The 23,573-nt window shown below is 32.3% G+C and overlaps 1 protein-coding gene across 1 annotated transcript; it reads left to right on the forward strand.

Annotated features, from left to right (window-relative positions):
* The first annotated feature begins 755 nt into the window (after positions 1-755).
* Positions 756-23,218, forward strand: LOC134690631 (uncharacterized). Its single transcript, XM_063550607.1, has 5 exons — positions 756-1,210; positions 8,098-8,235; positions 10,375-10,525; positions 17,850-18,125; positions 21,709-23,218. The coding sequence occupies exons 1-5, from the start codon at positions 867-869 to the stop codon at positions 21,880-21,882; spliced, it is 1,083 nt and encodes a 360-aa protein (XP_063406677.1). The 5' UTR covers positions 756-866; the 3' UTR covers positions 21,883-23,218.
* The last annotated feature ends 355 nt before the right edge of the window (positions 23,219-23,573 follow it).

Below are 23,573 nucleotides of genomic sequence, written 5' to 3' on the forward strand. Positions count from 1 at the left end.
AACTGACATTATTATGTATATAACTTTGTGGAGTGCTTTTGAAACAAGATTGTGTAACGCCAAAAAGTCAAACACATTTTTGGGGATTAAAGTCAGAAGCTTTGGGAGGGTTACTTTTATTACAATACTAATACCCGATGAATGAAAACCCTGATTTACTGGACGTATATGCACATAAATCCAATGTTCTCCAGTTTTAAATGCTTATTTGTTTTGTCATTTTCAACAAATCAGCTACAATCATAAACAAACTTTAAGTAATGAAATAAAAATTGTCCTGCTAAATATGTTCGGTTTTAGTCAAATTTATTTTTTCCAGTTTTACAATCTCAATACTATTAATTATCTCTGTTTATTTCCTTTTTCAATCATTTGAAAACGCTGATAACGACAACATAAGCTTAAGTTAACAGAAAAAATACTTTTAAAGACAATGTATCTAAGTTATCAACGTTTTTACACTTTTTGTACATATATATTCAGTTGGCATTATAAAGGTTGAAGAAATTTTGGCAGAAAAAAATTGTATTGTCATATCAAATTCCGACACGTGCTAGGTTTCAAAGGTCAAATGATTTTCTGAAACCATGTACGTTAAATTTCTTCTGCCATATGGTACATTCAAATAATACATTGATATTAATTACGAAATACTCCTATAAAAATCCCACAGAGTCCCTATTTCTATGGTCACGGGTCGAGTTAATTTTAGTCCAAGTCCGTTATGGGTTCATTTAATCTGAACTTTTAGGTAGTAAGAGAAACCTTTACTGATTATTTCCCCTTTTCGACCCGCCGTATTTTGATTTAAGACAACAAATAACATTGGAAAATGTTCAAATAGCGACAGTTAACAGTTACTAGACATGACGGAAGAGAGTGACCAAGACAACTGGATTCAAAGTACGTGTGATGGTTCATCGAGGGATAATAGACACCCTCAGAACAGGACGTGCAAATGGACCATTTTGGACCTACGAACAGTTGGTCTTTTTTACTACAATGAAACTTCACCTGTCTTAAACTTATTAGACTTGATAACCAGTCAAACAAACATGTTTAAAGAGTTATCTTTTGAACAAAACCAAGTCGTCCAAAGTCTTCAGAGTAATATAACATTTAATTACTCTATGGATGACATAACTTTTGGTGATGACTGTCTGAGTGAAACCCAAGAAAATCTGAACATGATCAAACAGGAGGATGCTGTGTAAGTCAAATGAAATAAAAAAAACATTCTCAAAAGTAATCAAGTTCATATGACAATGTATGATAAATATCATGAATATGATAACCTTGCATTGAGCCTAGCTGACATTCTGTATCATGACCATGATGACTGTATGTGCCTGTCCAGCAGGGTAATAGAGGTATTGAGATCGTTCGCCCTGATTACATGTTCGCCTTAGGTTTGTTCGCACTGAGTTTGTTTGCCCTGATAGTCCGTCCGTCCTGGATTCATTTATGATATGTATAGAGTGGGGTGCCCATATTCGCCGTGAATCCAGGTCCGTATGCCCTGATTCGTGTTCGCCCTAGTACCTGTTCGCCCAGGGTCCATTCGCCCTGATTTTTATTTTTTTCTAATTGTTGTCTTGTCATGCTTGTGGCATAATTTTAAGTATTTAAACAAAATATGTTGAAGTTTGTTGAAAAATTCACCGAATATTTATATTGCCGCAATCAATTTCATCATTTTCCCTTTGATTGCAGTAGAAAACTGGAATACAATGTATTTATCTTTATTGATATTTGTTAACAAAATAATTGTATTCAGTCATTCACTAATGTATGCAGTATAACTTAGACTAGTCTCAGATTATTATAATGAATGAACTTGTAAATCCGTTTTACAGTTCGTACATTTTTTAAAAATTAATTTCAAGCTGAATATATTATCAAAAGAAATTTGTTTTTATAATATTATTAATCCATCAAAAGATAGGTATCACAATAAGCACTGATCCAAATTATTTTGTCATAAAACAATAATTTAATGATCTTAACCATGTTAACTGTTAACAAGCCATAAAATTTTAGATATTTCCATGTTTCCATAAATCTCAAGAATACATATACCATAGAAATATATCTGATTAAGTTTATTCAACTTCAATGCCCTGAATATTAATATTTTTTGTAGGGCGAACAGACTCTAAGGGCGAACGAACTCAGGGCCAATGGACCCAGGGCGAACATGTTCCTAGGGCGAACATGTTCCTAGGGCGAACGGTCCCGATACCATTCGCCGAGGACACAATTTCGCCGTTTTGAGGTGTAAAAACATTAAAGGATGGCTTAAATGGAAGAATTATGCCGGTATATTATATTTTAATAACAAATATGATTAATTTTTAAACTAAGACCAAATTTCGGCACTAACCGCAATTGACCAAAAAATGGACAAAGATTTTCAGCCAATTTCCTGAATGAAAAACACGATTACAAAGAAGTGTTTCTTAGTAATTCTGTGACCAATTGCCCTAAATTTCACAGTTCTTTAAAATTTTAAAATGTCTGCTTTTCATCTAAAATGAAATTGATTTGATAAACATTGTTTAAAGCTGCAGTTATTTGGTTATAAATAGATATGTAAAAATGGCGAATATGTGTCCCCCTTTGACAAAAAATAAGCAAATTTCAAACACCCTTTAATCAAACTTTTTAGATGATTTTTTTCAAACAAACACGTTTTCAAGGTAAGAAATGTTTTGCATTTGAAGTTATATTCATATAGAAATATCAGTATAATACTTCAAAAACATAATGACTTGAACATAAACTGCAGAAAACATGAAAAAATGTGGCGAAAATGAGCTATGTTACATCAATGAACGAAATATATATATAAAAAGTAAAAAATTATGTATATCTATTAAAAGTTAAATACAGAATATTTGCCAAATTTATATTAATTAAATAAAATTCTTGGCTGCATTGTTACACTTTATTTTATAATTACTTTTCATTACTGTTGATTGAATTTTGATTGCTGATTATGTGTCATTTGAAACCTTTATATCACTGATTGTTACATGAATTGTCTTTGATGGATTAATAATGAGAATAACATTTTTATACGACCGCAAATTTTGAAAAAAATTTCGTCGTATATTGCTATCACGTTGGCTTCGACGTCTGCGTCGTCGTCGTCGTTGTCGTCGTCGATCGTCGTCGTCCGAATACTTTTAGTTTTCGCACTCTAACTTTAGTAAAAGTGAATAGAAATCTATGAAATTTTAACACAAGGTTTATGACCATAAAAGGAAGGTTGGTATTGATTTTGGGAGTTTTGGTCCCAACATTTTAGGAATTAGGGGCCAAAAAGGGCCCAAATAAGCATTTTCTTGGTTTTCGCACTATAACTTTAGTTTAAGTTAATAGAAATCTATGAAATTTTGACACAAGGTTTATGACCACAAAAGAAAGGTTGGTATTGATTTTGGGAGTTTTGGTTTCAACAGTTTAGGAATTAGGGGCCAAAAAAGGGCCCAAATAAGCATTATTCTTGGTTTTCGCACAATAACTTTAGTTTAAGTAAATAGAAATCAATGAAATTTAAACACAATGTTTATGACCACAAAAGGTAGATTGGTATTGATTTTGGGAGTTTAGGTCCCAACAGTTAAGGAATTAGGGACCAAAAAGGGACCCAAATAAGCATTTTTCTTGCTTTTCGCACCATAACGTTAGTATAAGTGAATAGAAATCTATGAAATTTAAACACAAGGTTAATGACCATAAAAGGAAGGTTGGTATTGATTTTGGGAGTTTTTGTCCCAACAGTTTAGGAAAAAGGGACCCAAAGGGTCCAAAATTAAACTTTGTTTGATTTTATCAAAATTGAATAATTGGGGTTCTCCGATATGCCGAATCTAACTGTGTATGTAGATTCTTAACTTTTGGTCATGTTTTCAAATTGGTCCACATTAAGGTCCAAAGGGTCCAAAATGAAACTAAGTTTGATTTTGACAAAAAATGAATCGGTTGGGTTCTTTGATATGTTGAATCTAAAAATGTACTTAGATTCTTGATTATTGGCCCAGTTTTCAAGTTGGTCCAAATCTGGGTCCCAAATTAAACTTTTTTGATTTCATCAAAAATTGAATAAATGGGGTTCTTTGATATGCCAAATATAACTGTGTATGTAGATTCTTCATTTTTGGTCATGTTTTCAAATTGGCCTACATTAAGGTCCAAAGGGTCCAAAATTAAACTAAGTTTGATTTTAACAAAAATTAAATTCTTGGGCCTCTTTGATATGCTGAATCTAAACATGTACTTAGATTTTTGATTATGGGCCCAGTTTTCAAGTTGGTCCAAATCAGGATCTAAAATTATTATATTAAGTATTGTTCAATAGCAAGTCTTTTCAATGGCACAGTATTGTGCAATGGCAAGAAATATCTAATTTCACAATATTGTGAAATAGCAATTTTTTTTAATTAGAGTTATCTTTCTTTGTCCAAAATAGTAAGCAAGAAATATCTTATTGCAAGAATTTTTTTTAATTGGAGTTTTCTTTCTTTGTTGGATTAATTGGATAAATTTAAATAATCTTTACCATTCAGTGATAACAAGCAGTTTTTTTTACATCTTAATATTTTATGATGTATTTAAATGAGTAGTTATTGTTGCAAACTCCATTAGAATATTTTAATTGAGATTAGTTTTGGAATAAGGGAAAGGGGGATGTGATTAAAAAATTGGGTTCAATTTTTCTCATTTGAAATTTCATAAATAAAAAGAAAATTTCTTCAAACATTTTTTTGAGAGGATTAATATTGAACAGCATAGTGAATTGCTCTAAGAGAAAACAAAAATTTTAAGTTCATTAGAACACATTCATTCTGTGTCAGAAACCTATGCTGTGTCAACTATTTAATCACAATCCAAATTTAGAGCTGAATCCAGCTTGAATGTTGTGTCCATACTTGCCCCAACCGTTCAGGGTTCAACCTCTGCGGTCGTATAAAGCTACGCCCTGCGAAGCATCTGGTTCTCAAATAAACTAGTCAGCTTGGATGGGTAAAATTCACTTCGAAATATAAAAAATAAAAAAAAGAACAGGTAAAAACACTGATGACAAGTGATCAATGTACAGCAGCGTGACTCTGTTTTTATACGACCGCAAATTTTGAAAAAATTTTCGTCGTATATTGCTATCACGTTGGCGTCGTCGTCGTCGTCGTCGTCGTCATCGTCCGAATACTTTTAGTTTTCGCACTCTAACTTTAGTAAAAGTGAATAGAAATCTATGAAATTTTAACACAAGGTTAATGACCATAAAAGGAAGGCTGGTATTGATTTTGGGAGTTTTGGTCCCAACATTTTAGGAATTAGGGGCCAAAAAGGGCCCAAATAAGCATTTTCTTGGTTTTCGCACTATAACTTTAGTTTAAGTTAATAGAAATCTATGAAATTTTGACACAAGGTTTATGACCACAAAAGAAAGGTTGGGATTGATTTTGGGAGTTTTGGTTTCAACAGTTTAGGAATTAGGGGCCAAAAAAGGGCCCAAATAAGCATTATTCTTGGTTTTCGCACAATAACTTTAGTTAAAGTAAATAGAAATCAATGAAATTTAAACACAATGTTTATGACCACAAAAGGAAGGTTGGTATTGATTTTGGGAGTTTCGGTCCCAACAGTTTAGGAATTAGGGGCCAAAAAGGGACCCAAATAAGCATTTTTCTTGGTTTTCGCAGCATAGCATTAGTATAAGTAAATAGAAATCTATGAAATTTAAACACAAGGTTTATGACTATAAAAGGAAGGTTGGTATTGATTTTTGGAGTTTTGGTCCCAACAGTTAAGGAAACAGGGGCCCAAAGGGTCCAAAATTAAACTTTGTTTGATTTCATCAAAATTGAATAATTGGGGTTCTTTAATATGCCGAATCTAACTGTGTATGTAGATTCTTAATTTTTGGTCCCGTTTTCAAATTGGTCTATATTAAGATCCAAAGGGTCCAAAAATAAACTTAGTTTGATTTTAACAAAAATTGAAACCTTGGGGTTCTTTGATATGCTGAATCTAAAAATGTACTTAGATTTTTGATTATTGGCCCAGTTTTCAAGTTGGCCCAAATCGAGGTCCAAAATTAAACATTGTTTGATTTCATCAAAAATTGAATAATTGGGGTTCTTTGATATGCCAAATCTAACTGTGTATGTAGATTCTCAATTTTTGGTCCAGTTTTAAAATTGGTCTAAATAAAAGTGCAAAGGGTCCAAAATTAAACTAAGTTTGATTTTAACAAAAATTAAATTCTTGGGCCTCTTTGATATGCTGAATCTAAACATGTACTTAGATTTTTGATTATGGGCCCAGTTTTCAAGTTGGTCCAAATCAGGATCTAAAATTATTATATTAAGTATTGTGCAATAGCAAGTCTTTTCAATTGCACAGTATTGTGCAATGGCAAGAAATATCTAATTTCACAATATTGTGAAATAGCAAATTTGTTTTAAATTAAGAGTTATCTTTCTTTGTCCAGTATAGTAAGCAAGAAATATCTGCAAGAATTTTTTTTAATTGGAGTTATCTTTCTTTGTCCAGAATCAACTTAAATCTTTGTTATATACAATATACAATGTATATTCACTTTTTACTACCAACTGATAAATTTAAATAATCTTTACTATTCAGTGATAACAAGCAGTTTTTTTACATCTTAATATTTTATGATTTATTTAAATGAGTAGTAATTGTTGCAAACTCCATTAGAATATTTTAATTGAAATTAGTTTTGGAATAAGGGAAAGGGGGATGTGAATAAAAAATTGGGTTCAATTTTTCTCATTTGAAATTTCATAAATAAAAAGAAAATTTCTTCAAACATTTTTTTGAGAGGATTAATATTCAACAGCATAGTGAATTGCTCTAAGAGAAAACAAAAATTTTAAGTTCATTTGAATACATTCATTCTGTGTCAGAAACCTATGCTGTGTCAACTATTTAATCACAATCCAAATTTAGAGCGGAATCCAGCTTGAATGTTGTGTCCATACTTGCCCCAACTGTTCAGGGTTCAACCTCTGCGGTCGTATAAAGCTACGCCCTGCGGAGCATCTGGTTGGTATTTGTTTCACTAATAGTAATTCTATTTAGTGCTTTTAAACATTCGTTTAGGAAATAAATGTGTGTGAAGTACAGTTCGGCGAAATTGTAGACTGACTTCAACACATTCAATTATATAAACACACATAACACTATACTAAAAAATAAAATCAGGGCAAACGGACTTGGGGTAAACAGGTATTAGGGCGAACAGAAACTAGGGCGAACTAGAATCAGGGCGGACGGACCCGTATTCGTCCAGCGGTAGGTCTTTTCACCACCGAACACCACAACACACAGACAGACACAAATTAACAACTCAACAGTTTATTTTGTCTTTTATCATTATAAATGTGATTTAAATATAATATTCAAGTTATTCATTCAACAAATCAGGAGATTAAGAGTCCAAATATCTACAGAAAATAGAAAGGAAGAGTCTATTTAACACTCCACTTTTTGAACTCTGCAGACCCCCATGGACACCTCAAATATATTTTTTCCCTTCTATATATCTGTTCTATAAAATAGTTGTCAGGTTGTACCAATAAAAAGAAAAGAGACAAATATCAAAATCTAATTGATGAATATATGGAATAGAGATTGAGGATACTTGAACTGATTACTAATTAGGAATATATTGTTTTATAACACACACAATGTAATCCAGAAAGTGATGAATCCGTAGACTTTTTCCTATATTGATTATCGATTTTAACATACATATGACGCCCATAAAAATCTATTAAATGATTAAAATATACATAATTTACTTTATTTTATCGTTTTATTGTATAATATCACATTTGTCTTAGTGGTTGGTGGTTTTTGGGGTGTTCAGTAGTGAAAAGACCCAGAGTCTCTAGCGTTATCTGGTCCTTTCGCCCTAATAACATGTTCACCCTGGGTCTGTTTGCTCTGAGTTCATTCACCCATAGAGTATGTTCAATTAGTTATAAATCATTTAATCACTAAACAAATGAACAAAATAATTTATATAAAGTTATTTTGTTCATGTGATGTTTTAAATTTCAGGCTTGCTGAAGACTTTCTAAGAAATACAGTACTGATGGTACATTCTGCCATGAGGCGATCTCAACCAGACAAAGTATCCAAAGGAGTGTTAATGGATTTGTTCAAGTCTTTTGTGAAGATGTGTGGCTTGATACCTATGTAAGCTTATGAACAGTCACAATCAAACTCATACCAGGGCATACCTTACATATTCTTGATTACTATGCATGCATTATAGGAATTGCTTATTTTAGAAGGCAGTAAAATGATTCATAGCAATCCTACTAAATCTCCTTTTTTCATTGAAGAGTGACAAAAGATATCATAAAAAAGAAAATGTGGTATGATTGCCAATGAGACAACTATCCACAAAAGACAAAAATGGCACAGACATTTATTACTAAAGGTCACCGTACAGCCTTCAACAATGACCAAAGCCCATACCGCATCATAAGTCAGCTATAAAAGGCCCCCATAAAACAATGTAAAACAATTCAAACGAGAAAAAAAATATAATTATGTAACACATAAACAAACCACAACCACTGAATTACAGGCTCCTGACTTTGGACAGGCACATACATAAATAATGTGGCAGATTTAAACATGTTAGCGGGATCCCAACCCTCCCCCTAACGTGGGACAGTAGATAGCAATATTCATACTCATAATACTGACAATGACCATGATGACTAGGCAACAATCTTAAAATGAGGAAAAGACAGACAACAGTACACAGAACACAATTTAGAAAACTCAAGAACGAGTAGCACCAACACACAAAAATTTATATTAAGCAGTGTTAATTTACAAAATAAATTCCCAAAAAATTGAAGTACACATTTTGTGGGAAAAATTTCATTTGGATATATATATACATGTATATAAAAAAGAAGATGTGGTATGATTGCCAATGAAACAACTCTCTACAAGAGACCAAAATGACACAGAAGTAAACAACTACAGGTCATCGTATGGCCTTCAACTTCAGTTTGACAAACACTAAATCTTAATATTTCCTTATCAATAGAATGAGATTAAAATGTTCAGATTATTTTTTTACAGAGTATCTCCCTGTAGTGTAATGTACCACCTTACAGTATTTTATCCTGCAATTTGGTGTCTTCCTAAACAGATACATCCCTACAGATATCACTATGCTATATCTGTATACTATCAGTCAGGGGACTTACTTAAATGAGTGATTTTCTAAATCACTGATTCAAGTAACATTATTTCCACAAAGGTTGGAAGTTAGAGTTGTCTTTCTTTATTAATCACCTATTTAAGTAGTACACATAAATCACTAGAAGAAGTGATATAATTTTATTGTACTTTAAGTATAGAATTCTAATGACCTAGGGACTAATCATGTTTCTAAAATTATCAGAACCAACATCTGTGTTGATAGGATGAAATTTTTATTGTGAACAGTAAAATTTTATTACATAATCTGAAAGATGAAACCTTGAACTTCACAGGAAAAATACTCCCAATGCTGGGAAAAATCTGTTAAAAAAGTATCAGTTCATTATGTAAAGCCATTATTATAGCACTTTTTAACTGAAATAGAAGCAGGAGTTATAGCTCAATAAAGCTTGCATTACATATGCTTCTTAGCCTCGTACAAATACAGCTGATATTTAAAGACATTAAACAGTTATTGTCTATGTATTTCACAATTCAATGAATATTTGAACATCTACCATGTGACATCTACAGGAAAATAACACAAACTTAAGGAAATTTTCAAAACAATGTACATGTGATGTACATGGTGTTAGACAGAACCTTCAGATTTTGAGAATTTTCAAAATGATCATTGAATTAGCAGTAAATAAAATTTGTGCAAATGAAAAAAGGGGAGATAATTTCTATACATGTTCTAAGAGAGAAAAGTTAGACCCCTTGGTTTTATGTATGTCTGTAATGTATTATATAAGAAACCCTTTAATGATTAAACAAAATATGATTTTACTATAGGTATATAAGGCCCACTAATTGACAGTGCCCTATATTGATGAATTAGTCTGTCTGTTAAAACGTCTATGTCTAAGCCAATTTTATCAATGTGTATGTATAGTAATAAGGAATTCTTATGACTCAAAAAAAGTTCAAAATTCATGTCATATGTGAATTTGTGACAAAAGCTTTTGTTAAAGCTTCTTAAATTGTAAGATCATCTTCAATTTAAAATCAAGACAAACTAATATATATATATAGAGGTGTACTACAATGTATATGATACGTGTTATCTAAAATATTTCCTGTGTAAAAACATAAATTTGTTATTTGCAGGAGTGGTTCCGAATGGAGTTCAAAACAAGACATTCTCCAATGTGAGGTATCATCAGAACCAGATATTATACTGACTTCTGCAGACTCATTAGAATCTTTCACCTCTCCATTAAATCCAGTGTCTGTAGTGTCTATTGTCCACATTTTAGAGGTAATAAATCTTATGATACATGTAGTTGTTAATGTCTATTATGGATATGTATAAAATCTTATTCTTTATTATATAAAACCAATGATAAAAAGATAGTCAAAGAAGGAATGTCAATATCATGATAAAAAACAACATATGAATTTATCAACAGTAAATAGGTGTTGATATACATGCATGCATGTAGTAAAGAAATGTACTCCTGGCGCGGATCCAGGTAGGGGGTGGTTTTGGGGGTTGGAATCCCCCTTATTTCTGGACGATCAATGGATTTGAATGGGGACATGGAGTTTGAACACCCCCCCTCCCCCCCCTTTGTCCTAGGTTAGGAACCCCCCTTTTTAAAATGGCTGGATCCTGCCCCTGTACTCACTAGACAATTCAGTCTAAAAATTCTTGGTGCAGAGCTCCATATAAGAATTCACAAATTGGGGTTTTAATCCACCATTTTATTAGGCAGTTAAGCTGCCTTATGCAAGCGCCCTGGATTTTTGTCCTACCCAATAAATGCTGAAATATGTGCCATTGTTATTATCTAGCTGGACATTATGTTATTTATAACTTGTTGGACGTTTTTTTCATACTTTTCATTCTGGATTACAAAAAATATGACCAGAAAAAACTTAAATGATCGTCGATTTTCCCAAAAGATTTGAAGTTGCACATAGGAAGTAGAGCTCATTAGAAATCCTAATGTACTATATTATCCCCTGAGCTTTTAGCCAAGATGTCAAAGAACAATTGTATGAAATATTTAATCGCCGAAAATCTCTAAAAGACAAGTAGTTTAGATTTCCCAAATTGCAAAAGTCGTAGGAAATTTGTTTGTCGTCAAAACGTAGTCAACAACGTCAGTTGTTCATTAAAATAAGTTCAACTGATCACGCTGTTGGCGGCAATTTCGAATTAGAAGACGAAGTTTTCGTATCTTTTCAATTTTGAAGCAGGGGGTTAAAGTTAGCGGTGGTCCGAGGTATGTGACCTTCCACTTTTGCAGTTAGACTTTCTACTCTGTTACTAGCTACGCCTAACATGCCTGATGGACCTTGAAAGAAAATAAAAAAATAACTTTCCTAACATTTTTACCAAAGTTTCCTAATAAACGATCTCAAACTTATTTTCATCATTACTATTCATGACAGCGATGTTCAATTTGATCAACCGCTAGCTTTCTACAGAAAATTGCTGACAAACAATGTGTAAATCCGAGTAAAATCGTATCTCACTATCTGTCAATCAACATTGAAAAAAATGGCTACCGCGAGAAACAATATTGGATCCGATTCCAGAAGCGGATAAGGATAATGCCGGATTCGACTATCATCTAAAAAAATCCAGACAGGTGACAAAATGCATCTATGCATGGTAAATAAATATAAACACTAGAATTGAAAACCAAAAGATATATGTAAAAGAAAGAAAAAGCAGAACATATTTTGAACACAGTTTGTTTTAGATTTACGAGTTTGACTGTCCCTTTGGTATCTTTCGTCCCTCTTTTTGTACACAAATTTTAATGTCAAAATTCAATACAATGTGACAGCTGGGAACAGTTTATATAACAATATCATTATGTTCCTGGTAACAGTATAAATTTTCATTATCAGTGATAAATGTTTGTAATCCATGTTAGATGCTTTTAAAGTTAAACATATTACTGCAATTTCAAGGGGATTTTTATTTTCTTGTCAATGTTGATGGGTCAGTTAAAATAGCTGGAAGTTTCTTATACAACAAAAAAGATGTGGTATGATTTTCAATGAGACAACTGTCCCTAAGAGACCAAAATGACACAGAATTAACAACTATAGCTCATTGATACAGCCTTCAACAATGAGCAAAGCCCATAGCACATAGTCAGCTATAAAATGCCCTGATAAGACAATGTAAAAAGAGCAAACTAATAGCTTTATTTATATGAAATAAATAACTAAAAACACATATGTAACACATAAAAAACAAATATGTAACACATAAACAAATGTCAACCACTGAATTACAGGCTCCTGACTTGGAACAGACACAAACAGTGCAACTATATATATATATGATATCTGAATGCAAGCAAATCTTATGATCTAAGGTGAAGTCCATTGGGCCACTCTACCTCCTCCTGTTTGATAACTTTGAAATGGATGAGATCCCCACCCCTTGACCATGTTGACCATATACATTTATGTATGAGACTAAATAACTAATCAAATGAAATATAAGGGAAGTCCCTAGGGTCACCCCACCAACTATAACTTTAGTTAAGGGGAATAGAAATGTATGAAATTTTGACACAAGGTTTATGACCACAAAAGAAAGGTTTGGATTGATTTTGAGAGTTTTGGTTACAATAGTTTAGGAATAGGAGGCCCAAAGAGTCTAAAATTAAACTTTGTTTGATTTCATAAAAAAATGAATTGATTGGTGTTCTTTGATATGCCGAATCTAACTGTGTATGTAGATTCTTAATTTTTGGTCCCATTTTATAATTGGTCCACATTAAAGTCCAAAGGGTCCAATATTAAACTTAGTTTGATTTTAACAAAAATTGAATCCTTGGGGTTCTTTGATATGCTGAATCTAAAAATGTACTTAGATTTTGTATTATTGGCCCAGTTTTCAAGTTGGTCCAAATCAGGGTCCAAAATTAAACTTTGTTTGATTTCATCAAAAATTGAATAATTAGGGTTCTTTGATATGCCAAATCTAACTGTGTATGTAGATTCTTAATTTTTGGTCCCGTTTACAAATTGGTCTACATTAAAGTCTAAAGGGACCATAATTAAACTAAGTTTGATTTTAACAAAACATGAGTTCTTGGGCTTCCTTGATATGCTGAATCTAAACATGTACTTAGATGTTTTATTATGGGCCCAGTTTTCAAGTTGGTCAAAATTAGGATCCAAAATTATTATATTAAGAAATTTTCAATTGCACAGTATTCAGCAATAGCAAGAAATCTTCAATTGCACAGTATTGTGCAATAGCAAAAAATCTTCAAATGCACAGTATTGTGCATTAGCAAATATTTTCTAATTGCACAGTATTGCGCAATAGCAAGAAATATCTAATTGTACAATATTGTGCAATAGCAAGACATATCTAATTGTACAATATTGCGCAATAGCAAGAAATATCTAATTGTACAATATTGCGCAATAGCAAGAAATATCTAATTATCCAATATTGCGCAATAGCAACAATTTTCAATTAGAGTTATCTTTTATTGTCCAGGATAGTCATGATAGTAGTTGAATCAACTTAAATCATTGTTTTATACAATGTATATTCACTTTTACTACCAACTGTTAAATTAAAACAATCTTTACCATTCAGTTATAACAAGCACTTTTTTTACATTTTAATATTTTATGATGTATTTAAATGAGTTATTGTTGCAAATTCCATTAGAAATTTGAATTGAGATCAGTTTTCGAATAAGGGAAAGGGGAATGTGAAAAAAAAAAATTGGGGGAGGGGGGTTCAATTTTTCTCATTTCAAATTTCATAAATAAAAGAAAATTTCTGCAAACATCTTGTTAAAGTAATATATACGTGTTTCTCGTTTCTTGTTTTTTTTTATATAGATTAGACCGTTGATTTCCAGTTTCAACGGTTTTACACTAGTAATTTTGGGGCCCTTTATAGCTTGTTGTTCGGTGTGAGCCAAGGCTCCGTGTTGAGGGCCTTACATTGACCTATAATGGTTTACTTATTTTTAAATTGTTTTTTGGATGTAGAGTTGTCTCATTGGCTCTCACACCACAACTTCCTATATCATTTTGAGAGGATTGATATTCAACAGTAAAGTTAATTGATCAAAGGCAAAACAATTTTTTGTCTCGCCTTGACGGAGTCAAAAAGCGAGACATAGGTATGCTGTTTCTGGCGACAGCGACGGCGTCAACAATGTATTAGTTTGTGATTAGCTCAGTTTTATGGGGAACCACTAGTGGTATGTCAATGGTAATTGGTATGCAGATGTTTTACCATTGCCACATCTCATTGCCATGGAGATTATTTGACTGGCACCCGCAAAGTGGAAAGGGATTAATATAAGTTGCAAAACTTGTTTCCCAATCCACTATAAATAAATATGTTTAAACTAAATTTAAACTAATGGTCTATTGACTTTGAATGGTTTGCTTACTTTACATGTATTTGTTTGTGATTAGGTCAGTTTATGGAGATCCACTTGTGGTACGTCAATAATAATTGGTATGCAAATGTATTACCATTGCCACATCTCATTGCCATGGATATTTTTTGGCTCCGCCCCCTCAGTCATGGTCTATTGACTTTGATTGGTTTGCTTACATTACATGTATTAGTTTGTGATTAGGTCAATTTATGGGGATCCACTTGTGGTACATCATTGATATTTGGTTTGCAATTGTATTAGCATTAATTGGCACAATTCATTGCCAAAATTACAAAAAGGCGAGACATATCTCTGTGATAACAGTTTATTTAAGTTCATTAGACCACATTCATTCTGTGTCAGAAACCTATACTGTGTCAGCTATTTAATCACAATCCAAATTCAGATCTGAATCCAGCTTGAATGTTGTGTCCCAACCATTTAGGGTTCAACCTCTGCGGTCATATAAAGCTGTGCCCTGTGGAGCATCTGGTTATAATTATGCCTTGGTTTTTGGTTAACTGCTTACAGTGCTTTGATTATTTAATTGGTCAAATTTGGTTTTTCACCAACAAGCTCCTTAATGTATTGGGTTTTGTCATCAACACAATATTGAATATTTAGGCAATATCAACCCAAGATTTTTGTCTCTCTTAGATATGTTTCTTTCTTTGTTTAGCTGTTTTATTTGGTTCAGGGTTAGGATTAGGGTTATTTGCTAGCTATTTAATTTGGTTTATTCACTGAGGAGCAATTGTAGGTTTGATTTGTGTCCCCTTTCAAACCTTCTGCCATTATTGTATTTTCTGACAAAAACGGATATGTGTATTCACAGGCACTCATCTTATACCGTTATATAATAAATTCTGAGACCAGTGCCTGTGTGTGTATTCATTAATTAACCGTTATATGAAAAAAAAGTAGTATATAAACTCTAATTATACTTGAATGTTTTTGTTTTATTCAATTTACATAAATTAGTTGTCTTTTATTAGAACTTTTGGTTTCTGATGCTTTATCATGTCATAATTGATTTGGTCTTTCACTTTTTCCAACTGATTTCGTTTTTGAGGAAACCTTGTGTTTATTAGCAATGTTTTCCTTAATGTACGCACACACGCCCTTGCTTCTATGGACGCTTCCTAAATATTCTGGCTGAGTCTTGTTATCATCATAATATTAAACTTTCCCTCAGCTGTTCAAAAGGAGCAGAAAACATGCTTCTATTCAATATTTTTGCCGGATATTCACTTTTGTTTTAATTCAATGTATGTTATGATAAATCCCCATGGCAGCAATGCAAAAAAAATATGACTACTATATGGATAAACTCTGAGAAAATCGAAATGTTTTCAAAGACACATGTATCTATTGAGCAATTGAAAACTCAAACAGGGACCCATTTTGGCTACTTGATGCAGGAATCTATTTTTAGAACGAAAGAAAATTTCCAATTATAAATATTATAAAAATAGATTTACACGACAACTATAAACAGATAAGGGTAAATTACGCAAACATTAGCCAATAAAAGGGTTGAGAACTCATGGTTTTGGCATATAATTGTGTATACCTTTGAATTAATTGGGTTATTGAACCCTTCAATGGGTTTTTTATTATTTGTCTTGCTTGATGACGCAAATTCACAGCTTATCTAGAGCTCTGTTGGTGGTGATTTTGGAGGAAAGACTCGAAAATATGTCTCTGTTAATTTGATAAAAAATACATGGTATTGGCAGGTTTTTTTTTACATTTTCATTGTCCATGACATTGCGCTTAAATGAGTAGTAAAGACATCTGCAAAGCACAGACAATTAAAAATTATATTGCAGCAAAGCACTCCTGAGAAATTCAAGAAAAGAAGATTGTATGACTTTTTACTTGTTTAAGTCATGTAGGTAAATACTTCTGAATGTCTACAAAATGGTCTAAGGGACATAACTAAGCCATTCAAATCATATACCTATTCAAGTAAAAAAAATACACAGGCATATGACAGGTATAAGTATCTATCGTACAAATTTACTTATGTAAGTATCTTAAAATATTATTATTTACCTCTCCAAGTAGTACACTGACTGTAATATTAGATTCTCGACAGGATTTACAAAATAGATAATAATCTTGATACATGTGATAAGCTTAAGGCAAAAACAAATATGAATATATTATTAATATGCTGTTGGAAAAAATAGCCAATTTTTTTTTTAAGAATAGATGATTATTGGGTGCAAGAGTATAATGAATAACAATGAATAATTTTGGGAAATAAAAAGGGTGTCAGGACCTTTTTTGAGACGTCAGGATCAGGTTTTTTGAGCTTAGGATTTCGGGATTGACCCTTTTGGGATTCAGGATTTATTTTTAAAATGGTGGGATGTTGGGATTTGTTTTTTCTTTAATTTGGGACCTCTGATTTCATGTTTTTAAGCCTGGGATTTGTGGATCAGGACCCCTCTGACCACCCTCACTAAAGGACCAGTGAATTATATAAAACTGATTACCATAAGTGAATGGTGTGCACAATGAAATAATCTTATAATTACAGAAAAATTTAATAGAAAATCATTTTCAAAGTTGTTACTTAACAGAATAGTTGTTATTTTTATGTTATTTATATTCCATAAAGTTGTCTTTCTAAGCACAGTAGTGGTGATAAATTTCACAACGAACAATGGTGAATGTGATTGATACATTCTTGTTGAAATAGATGTTACATGTATTTGATAATGTATTAAACATGTTAAATGATAAAGTAGACTCTTAATAGATATAGGAAGATGTGGTGTGAGTGCCAATGAGACAACTCTCCATCCAAATAACAATTTAAAAAGTAAACCAGTATAGGTTAAAGTACGGCCTTCAACACGGAGCCTTGGCTCACACCGAACAACAAGCTATATAGGGCCCCAAAATTACTAGTGTAAAACCTTTCAAACGGGAAAACCAACGGTCTAATCTATATAAACATGTAATATTGATAACAAACATGACTTATAATTTTCTTTCAAACTTAAAGCACAGAATGTCAATTCAACCAGAATTAGATCATAATATCTGCATTATATAGCTAATATGGATTTTGTTATTTCAGCTTGCCCAGCCTTGTCAACTCAAATTTAACCATGGATATTTTTAAAGTATTATGATTCAAGACAGTTAGAAGGATTTGCTCATTTTATGGTTTTTTTTCAGGATGAAAACATGTCTTCACAATCAAATGGCAATGATGTGAAATTAAAATATCCAGAGAGATCAAGACCAAAAAGAAGTATATCTTCATGCTCTTTGTCAAGTGACGAATCTGAGGAGGAACCTGTTATATATGGAAGAATAAGAGAGAAAGTACTATGTCAGCATGCTGGAGATCTAGTGATCCATACACTCGAACATAACAAATGGAGAAATAAATTTGACTGTAAAACAAAAAAGTCAAAGTACCGACCTGGAATTATTGTTGTTGGAACACAGGTATAAAGTCCTAAATATAATTATAATAAAATCTTGACAATATAATACACAAAAAGAAAAACAGGATTTGCAGAATTAAATTGCATTCAGACCTGCCAACTATCCCGATTTTCGCGGTATCATCCCGATTTTTACCCCTCAACCCGAATCCCGATATCGGGATCGTAAAATTAGCCAAAATCCCGATTTTCAACAAATATACCTGAAAAAATTATTGTTTACCAATTTTGAAGTTTTTCTGATCTATTTTAAAACATCAATCATTGTACCTGGGGACATATTATGACAAGTTAATGACCCTACGCTAATCAACAGTCACAACAGGTGTCATAATCAGTGGTTGTATGTAATCAGATTACCTAATGGGTCATAACAATCCTCAAAATTAATTTGTATACACAAATTTGGTCAAACAGCCTTTCAATTCTATCATACAAGCACAATTTGCAACATTTGCCGTAGTTCCACAGCAAAATCATAATAAATTGAAAGATGAAAACTGTAATGAACTCTCAAGAAAACATCGTTTATCTTGAAATCTGTTTTATTTTTGAAACCAGACATCGTGTGTCTGTTGATTTAAAATCGAGTCCATTTTGAATACACTTCTACTGTGTTACTGTATAAGCCTCCGCCGGTAAGAGCACCTCTGAATACAAAGAAAGATAACTAAAATTTTATTCATTTTCTCATTGATACTGATAAGACCATGAGTAAGCCTGACTAAATCAAAATCTGTCTTCATCCTTTTTACTTTTGGCCATAATAGTTTTTAGTCAAGTTTCAAAGATGAGAAGGTCTTTGAAGGGGGAAAAGGGGGGGGGGTCTCTACTTTGAATCCTTTATTTTTAATGCCATTTTCTCAGTTATTGTGTCAATTTTATAATGTAATAGTACCAGAATCATGCAAATAAAAGAAATCAAGGCCTACAAACACATCATTTGTATACCAAAAGAAAAAAAGAAGATAACTTAAGACTATTTTAGGAGTAAAAAACAATGCTCACAGAAAAGTCGCTAAAATTGTAACCCTTAAAATTCTTGTCGCGCGCTAAATCCCCCATGGAGATTTTCAAAAGTTGGCAGGTCTGTGCATTGTGCATTATTTTGTCAACAAACTGCATCAACCAGCAACACAAGGAGTCAGTTTCACAAAAAAACTTAAGTTTAAAGTTAATCTTAAGTCCTACACAATTTAGTATATTAATTACATAACTTTTGATAAATTAAAGTTGTAAGATTGTTTGTGTAACTCATTCCTGACTTGTCAGAAAAACAGATGCACATAAAAAGACAAATAGAAACAAAACAATGCATGATAAAACTTTGAACCAGCACTTAAAACATGGTATAGTGAAATTAGTTAAATCTTCTCTGTTACCTTTCTACACTATGTTGCTCATTAAAACTTGGTTAGACACAGTTACCATTGTTATATAAAAGATGCGGTATCATGGCCTACTATTTTTATCTTGTTTGTTGAAAGCTAATTCTAGATCTCTAACAATTAAGCTCTGTAACTATTTAAAGAGTGCATGGAAAGCTAGATCTGATATTATTGGTTAGCTACAACATATATGTTATTATTGTATTGTTCTCTGTTACCAGTCTTTTGTCACATTATGTATATATTATGTATTGACAAAGCATGTTCATTCATTCAATGAGATCACACTCTACCAAAGAACAAATAAGGTAGAAGTTAGCAACTGTAGGTCAATTTCAGGGGCGTAGCTGCCGTTAGGCACTATAGGCACGTGCCTACACATAATTTTTGACAAATATTTTTTTTATTAAAAAAAATAAAAAATGATAAACAACGTTATCTGACTGTAGATGAATGCCAGTTAAGTTGTCAAAACTCTTTGATTATCGAATGTCATGTGCACACTAGTCTCTCGTTCTTATTGAATGGAATGTTTGATAGAAATGAATGTTTGTATGATTTTACCTTATATAGAATCTATAATCTAGAACTTAAGTTGGTTCAGGTCATTTTACTTCTATCAACAAAAACTTGAATGAACCTCAACTTAAACACATGAGTGTTTTATTTAATTAGTTGTTAGTTTTCAACTAGCTTTCCATTTTGCCTTCACCCGACTTGCCAATGTTGGTTGTCTGTTTGGCTGTGCAGGATGTATAAATACGCAGTCACATTAGGTCAGAATGGGGACAATAAATCAGATGCATAGTTGTAGAGAGAATGCCTCTCTTTGGGGAGTTCGTAGTTGGTCTACTAAAAGGCAAAATTTCTGCAGTGCTCCTATCCAATAATCCCTCATTTTCCAATGCATGGCATTTTCAAATTTCCAGACCTTCGTACTGGACGACACCTTTTACAGGACCTAGCTCCCTGTTGTATTTATTGTAAAAAAAAAAATTGTCCTAATTCCTAAACAGGTAGGGATTTTACAGTAGAGAATATAAAGAAATATGCATTTCTTGAATTTTGTTACGATGGTATGAACAAAACAGAACTGTGTTTGTGTGGTTACTAGGGTGAAGGTTTAAGAATAAAAAAAGATTAATGGTTTTTGTCTAGCCAAAAGGATAGTTTTATTATATAGAAATATTAATGTTTACGTGGATTCCAATTTTTTTTTTTAATGAAGGGTCGTCACAATATTTACTATAAATTAAGTTATACGTAAATATCAATCAGAACGGATTAGATATGAAAATACCAAACAGGGTGTACTGCTTCATTAAAGGGATACGCTGATCTACGCTGGGCAGTGCATATTGAAGTTTTTTCTCCATATTTCCGATTGTACTGCGTTATTTAATTCACTAGGCAGATAACTCACAATTCTTCGAACTTTTCATCAAGTAGTATATAATAATTATCATGAATATTATAAATAACCAGTATTTAATATTTTTGTACATAAAATTATGCAGCTAAAATGCTGAAAACCGTTTTCAGTCAGGGGGCTTTGCCCCCCCTGAACCCCCTACCCTACTGGGGGCCTTGAGCGGCCCCCAGACCCCCTGCCGATTGGTGCCTACAGTTGACTGAATACCTAGCTACGCCCCTGAATGTACAACCTTAAACAAAGAGAAAAACCACAAAGCAAGCTGTATATATAAGGCCACAAAATTAAAAGTGTAAAAGTACAAATGAAAAAAATAATAGCCTGAGTTATGTAAAAAAAAAAAAATATCGAAAAATAAACAGGCTAAGCAGCAGTAAATAGCAACCACTGAATTTCGAGCTTCTTACTCCATGTAACAGCACAACATAAGAAAACTATAATAAGCAGTTGATTAAAGGCTTAACTCATCAGATGGCTAAAACCCACAAAACAAAAGTGACAATAAATATTAGAAGATGCAGTATGAGTGCCAATGAGACAACTTTCCATCTAAGTCATATTTTGTAGAAATAAATCATTATAGATCTAGATCAAAGTGTGGTCTTCAACACAGATCCTTGGCTCACACCGAACAGCAAGCTTTATAACGGGATAATGGGCCAAAATGACTAGTTTAAAACCAGAAAAAAAACAGGAAATCAAAAAGTCTAATCTATATAAACAAATGATAAATGTTCATCTTTCTGTATGTCATTTATTTGTAGGTTACATTTACTGTTTTGGAATACAGTTTTGATCATCACAAACAATTAAATTCTGGAAATGTTGAAGGAGAAAAAAGTTGTATATACTACTCAGAACCAATGGACATTCTAAAGAAAGAAGATCGAGATTTGTTGATTGAAGCATTAGTCAGAATGACAAATACTGTAGGTTGATAATATTCTTCTGACATTCAAAGAGAAACAATGGGAACCAGAGCAGTTTTTGTTTCATGGAGATGAATTACATAATAACATACTGTAAATTCATAAATTAATGCGAGGTTTTTATTATTGCGAAAAATGCGACTGAGTTGTAAACGCAATAATTTAAACTCGCATTTTGAAATATTTTATATGAATTTAACAAGATTTTTGTCAAAATTGAAAAATTAAAATCGCATTTAAGTCTAAAATGACAAAATCGCAATAATAAATGCACGCAATAATTTCTGAATTTACAGTAACTGTTTTTTGCCAATGCATTTCTACTTCATTGTTTGAGAAGAACTTTGGTTTGCAGCCCAAAGATGGGATCAATGCATGTTATAATCTTGGCTTCAAATTCAGTTGATTAGAAGTAAGGGAACAGAAGCATAGTTTTGTCGCAAACAAGATGAAAAGGACCAAAATTGTTGATTTTATGCAAAATAAAGAGCTTGTTTTGGAAAGAATTAAAGTTATAATGCATTAGGTTTCATATTAGAATATCTGATTATGTACAGAAATTCAATGGCTATCTTTGTTTGAAAAATGTCATGAAATTGGAATGATGTAAACAGTTTTTATGCCCCACCTACGATAGTAGAGGGGCATTATGTTTTCTGGTCTGTGTGTCCGTTCGTCTGTCTGTCTGTCTGTCTGTCTGTCTGTCTGTCCTTTCGTCCATCTGTCTGTTTGTTCGTTCGTCCGTCTGTCCCACTTCAGGTTAAAGTTTTTGGTCAAGGTAGTTTTTAATGAAGCCGAAGTCCAATCAACTTGAAACTTAGTGCACATGTTCCTTTTGATATGATCTTTCTAATTTTAGACTTTTGACCCCAATTTCACGGTCCACTGAACATAGAAAATGAAAGTGTGAGTTTCAGGTTATAGTTTTTGGTCAAGGTAGTTTTCGATGATGTTGAAGTCTAATCAACATGATCAACTTGAAACTTAGTACACATGTTCCCTATGGTATGATCTTTCTAATTGTAATGCCACATTAGATTTTTTATCCAATTTCATGGTCCATTTAACATGGAAAATTATAGTGCGAGTGGGGCATCCGTGTACTTTGGACACATTCTTGTTATGCTATGGTAAAAGATAACCTTTATTAAAATTTGTAAAAGAAGACATATTTTAACTGTTTTGAATACTACAATCAACAAATCCAAATCATCGTTTCACATAAAAAAATATCAAAACTAATACATAATTTTTATGTACATAATCAGTATCATTATATAGCTGTAAATATGATGTATTCTCTGGTGTAGTCTTATTTCTAAAAAAAAAAGATGTCATAATGTCACACTTTGTTTTAGCTCTAATGACCTGTTTGGTCAGTGTTAGCTTTTGCCATCAAGTGTTAAACCATTTAAGCCTGAAAAACAGCAGTCTAATCTGTTATAAAAAACAAGAAAAAGTAATAAATTGCATTAACAAATGGCAACTACTGAACATCAAGTTTCTGAATTAGGACAGGTGCAAACAAATGCAGCAGGTTTAAACATTTGAATAGATGTCAACTGTCACTCTAAAAAATGGCATGAAATCACAACATAGTAAGACACACTATAAAATATCGATTGAAATGGTTTGACTCAACCAGTGACATATTAATTAACAAAAACAAGAGAACATATGCTAAACGAATGAATTTTATC

Source organism: Mytilus trossulus, chromosome 11 (genome assembly GCF_036588685.1).
Source record: "Mytilus trossulus isolate FHL-02 chromosome 11, PNRI_Mtr1.1.1.hap1, whole genome shotgun sequence".
Classification (NCBI taxonomy): Eukaryota; Metazoa; Mollusca; class Bivalvia; order Mytilida; family Mytilidae; genus Mytilus; species Mytilus trossulus.

Coding starts and splice junctions, on each gene's coding strand:
- LOC134690631 (XM_063550607.1), top strand. CDS start 867: ATGACGGAAGAGAGTGACCAAGACAACTGGATTCAAAGTACGTGTGAT. Junction 8,236..10,374: donor ATGTGTGGCTTGATACCTAT/GTAAGCTTATGA, acceptor TGTTATTTGCAG/GAGTGGTTCCGAATGGAGTT. Junction 18,126..21,708: donor TTATTGTTGTTGGAACACAG/GTATAAAGTCCT, acceptor ATTTATTTGTAG/GTTACATTTACTGTTTTGGA.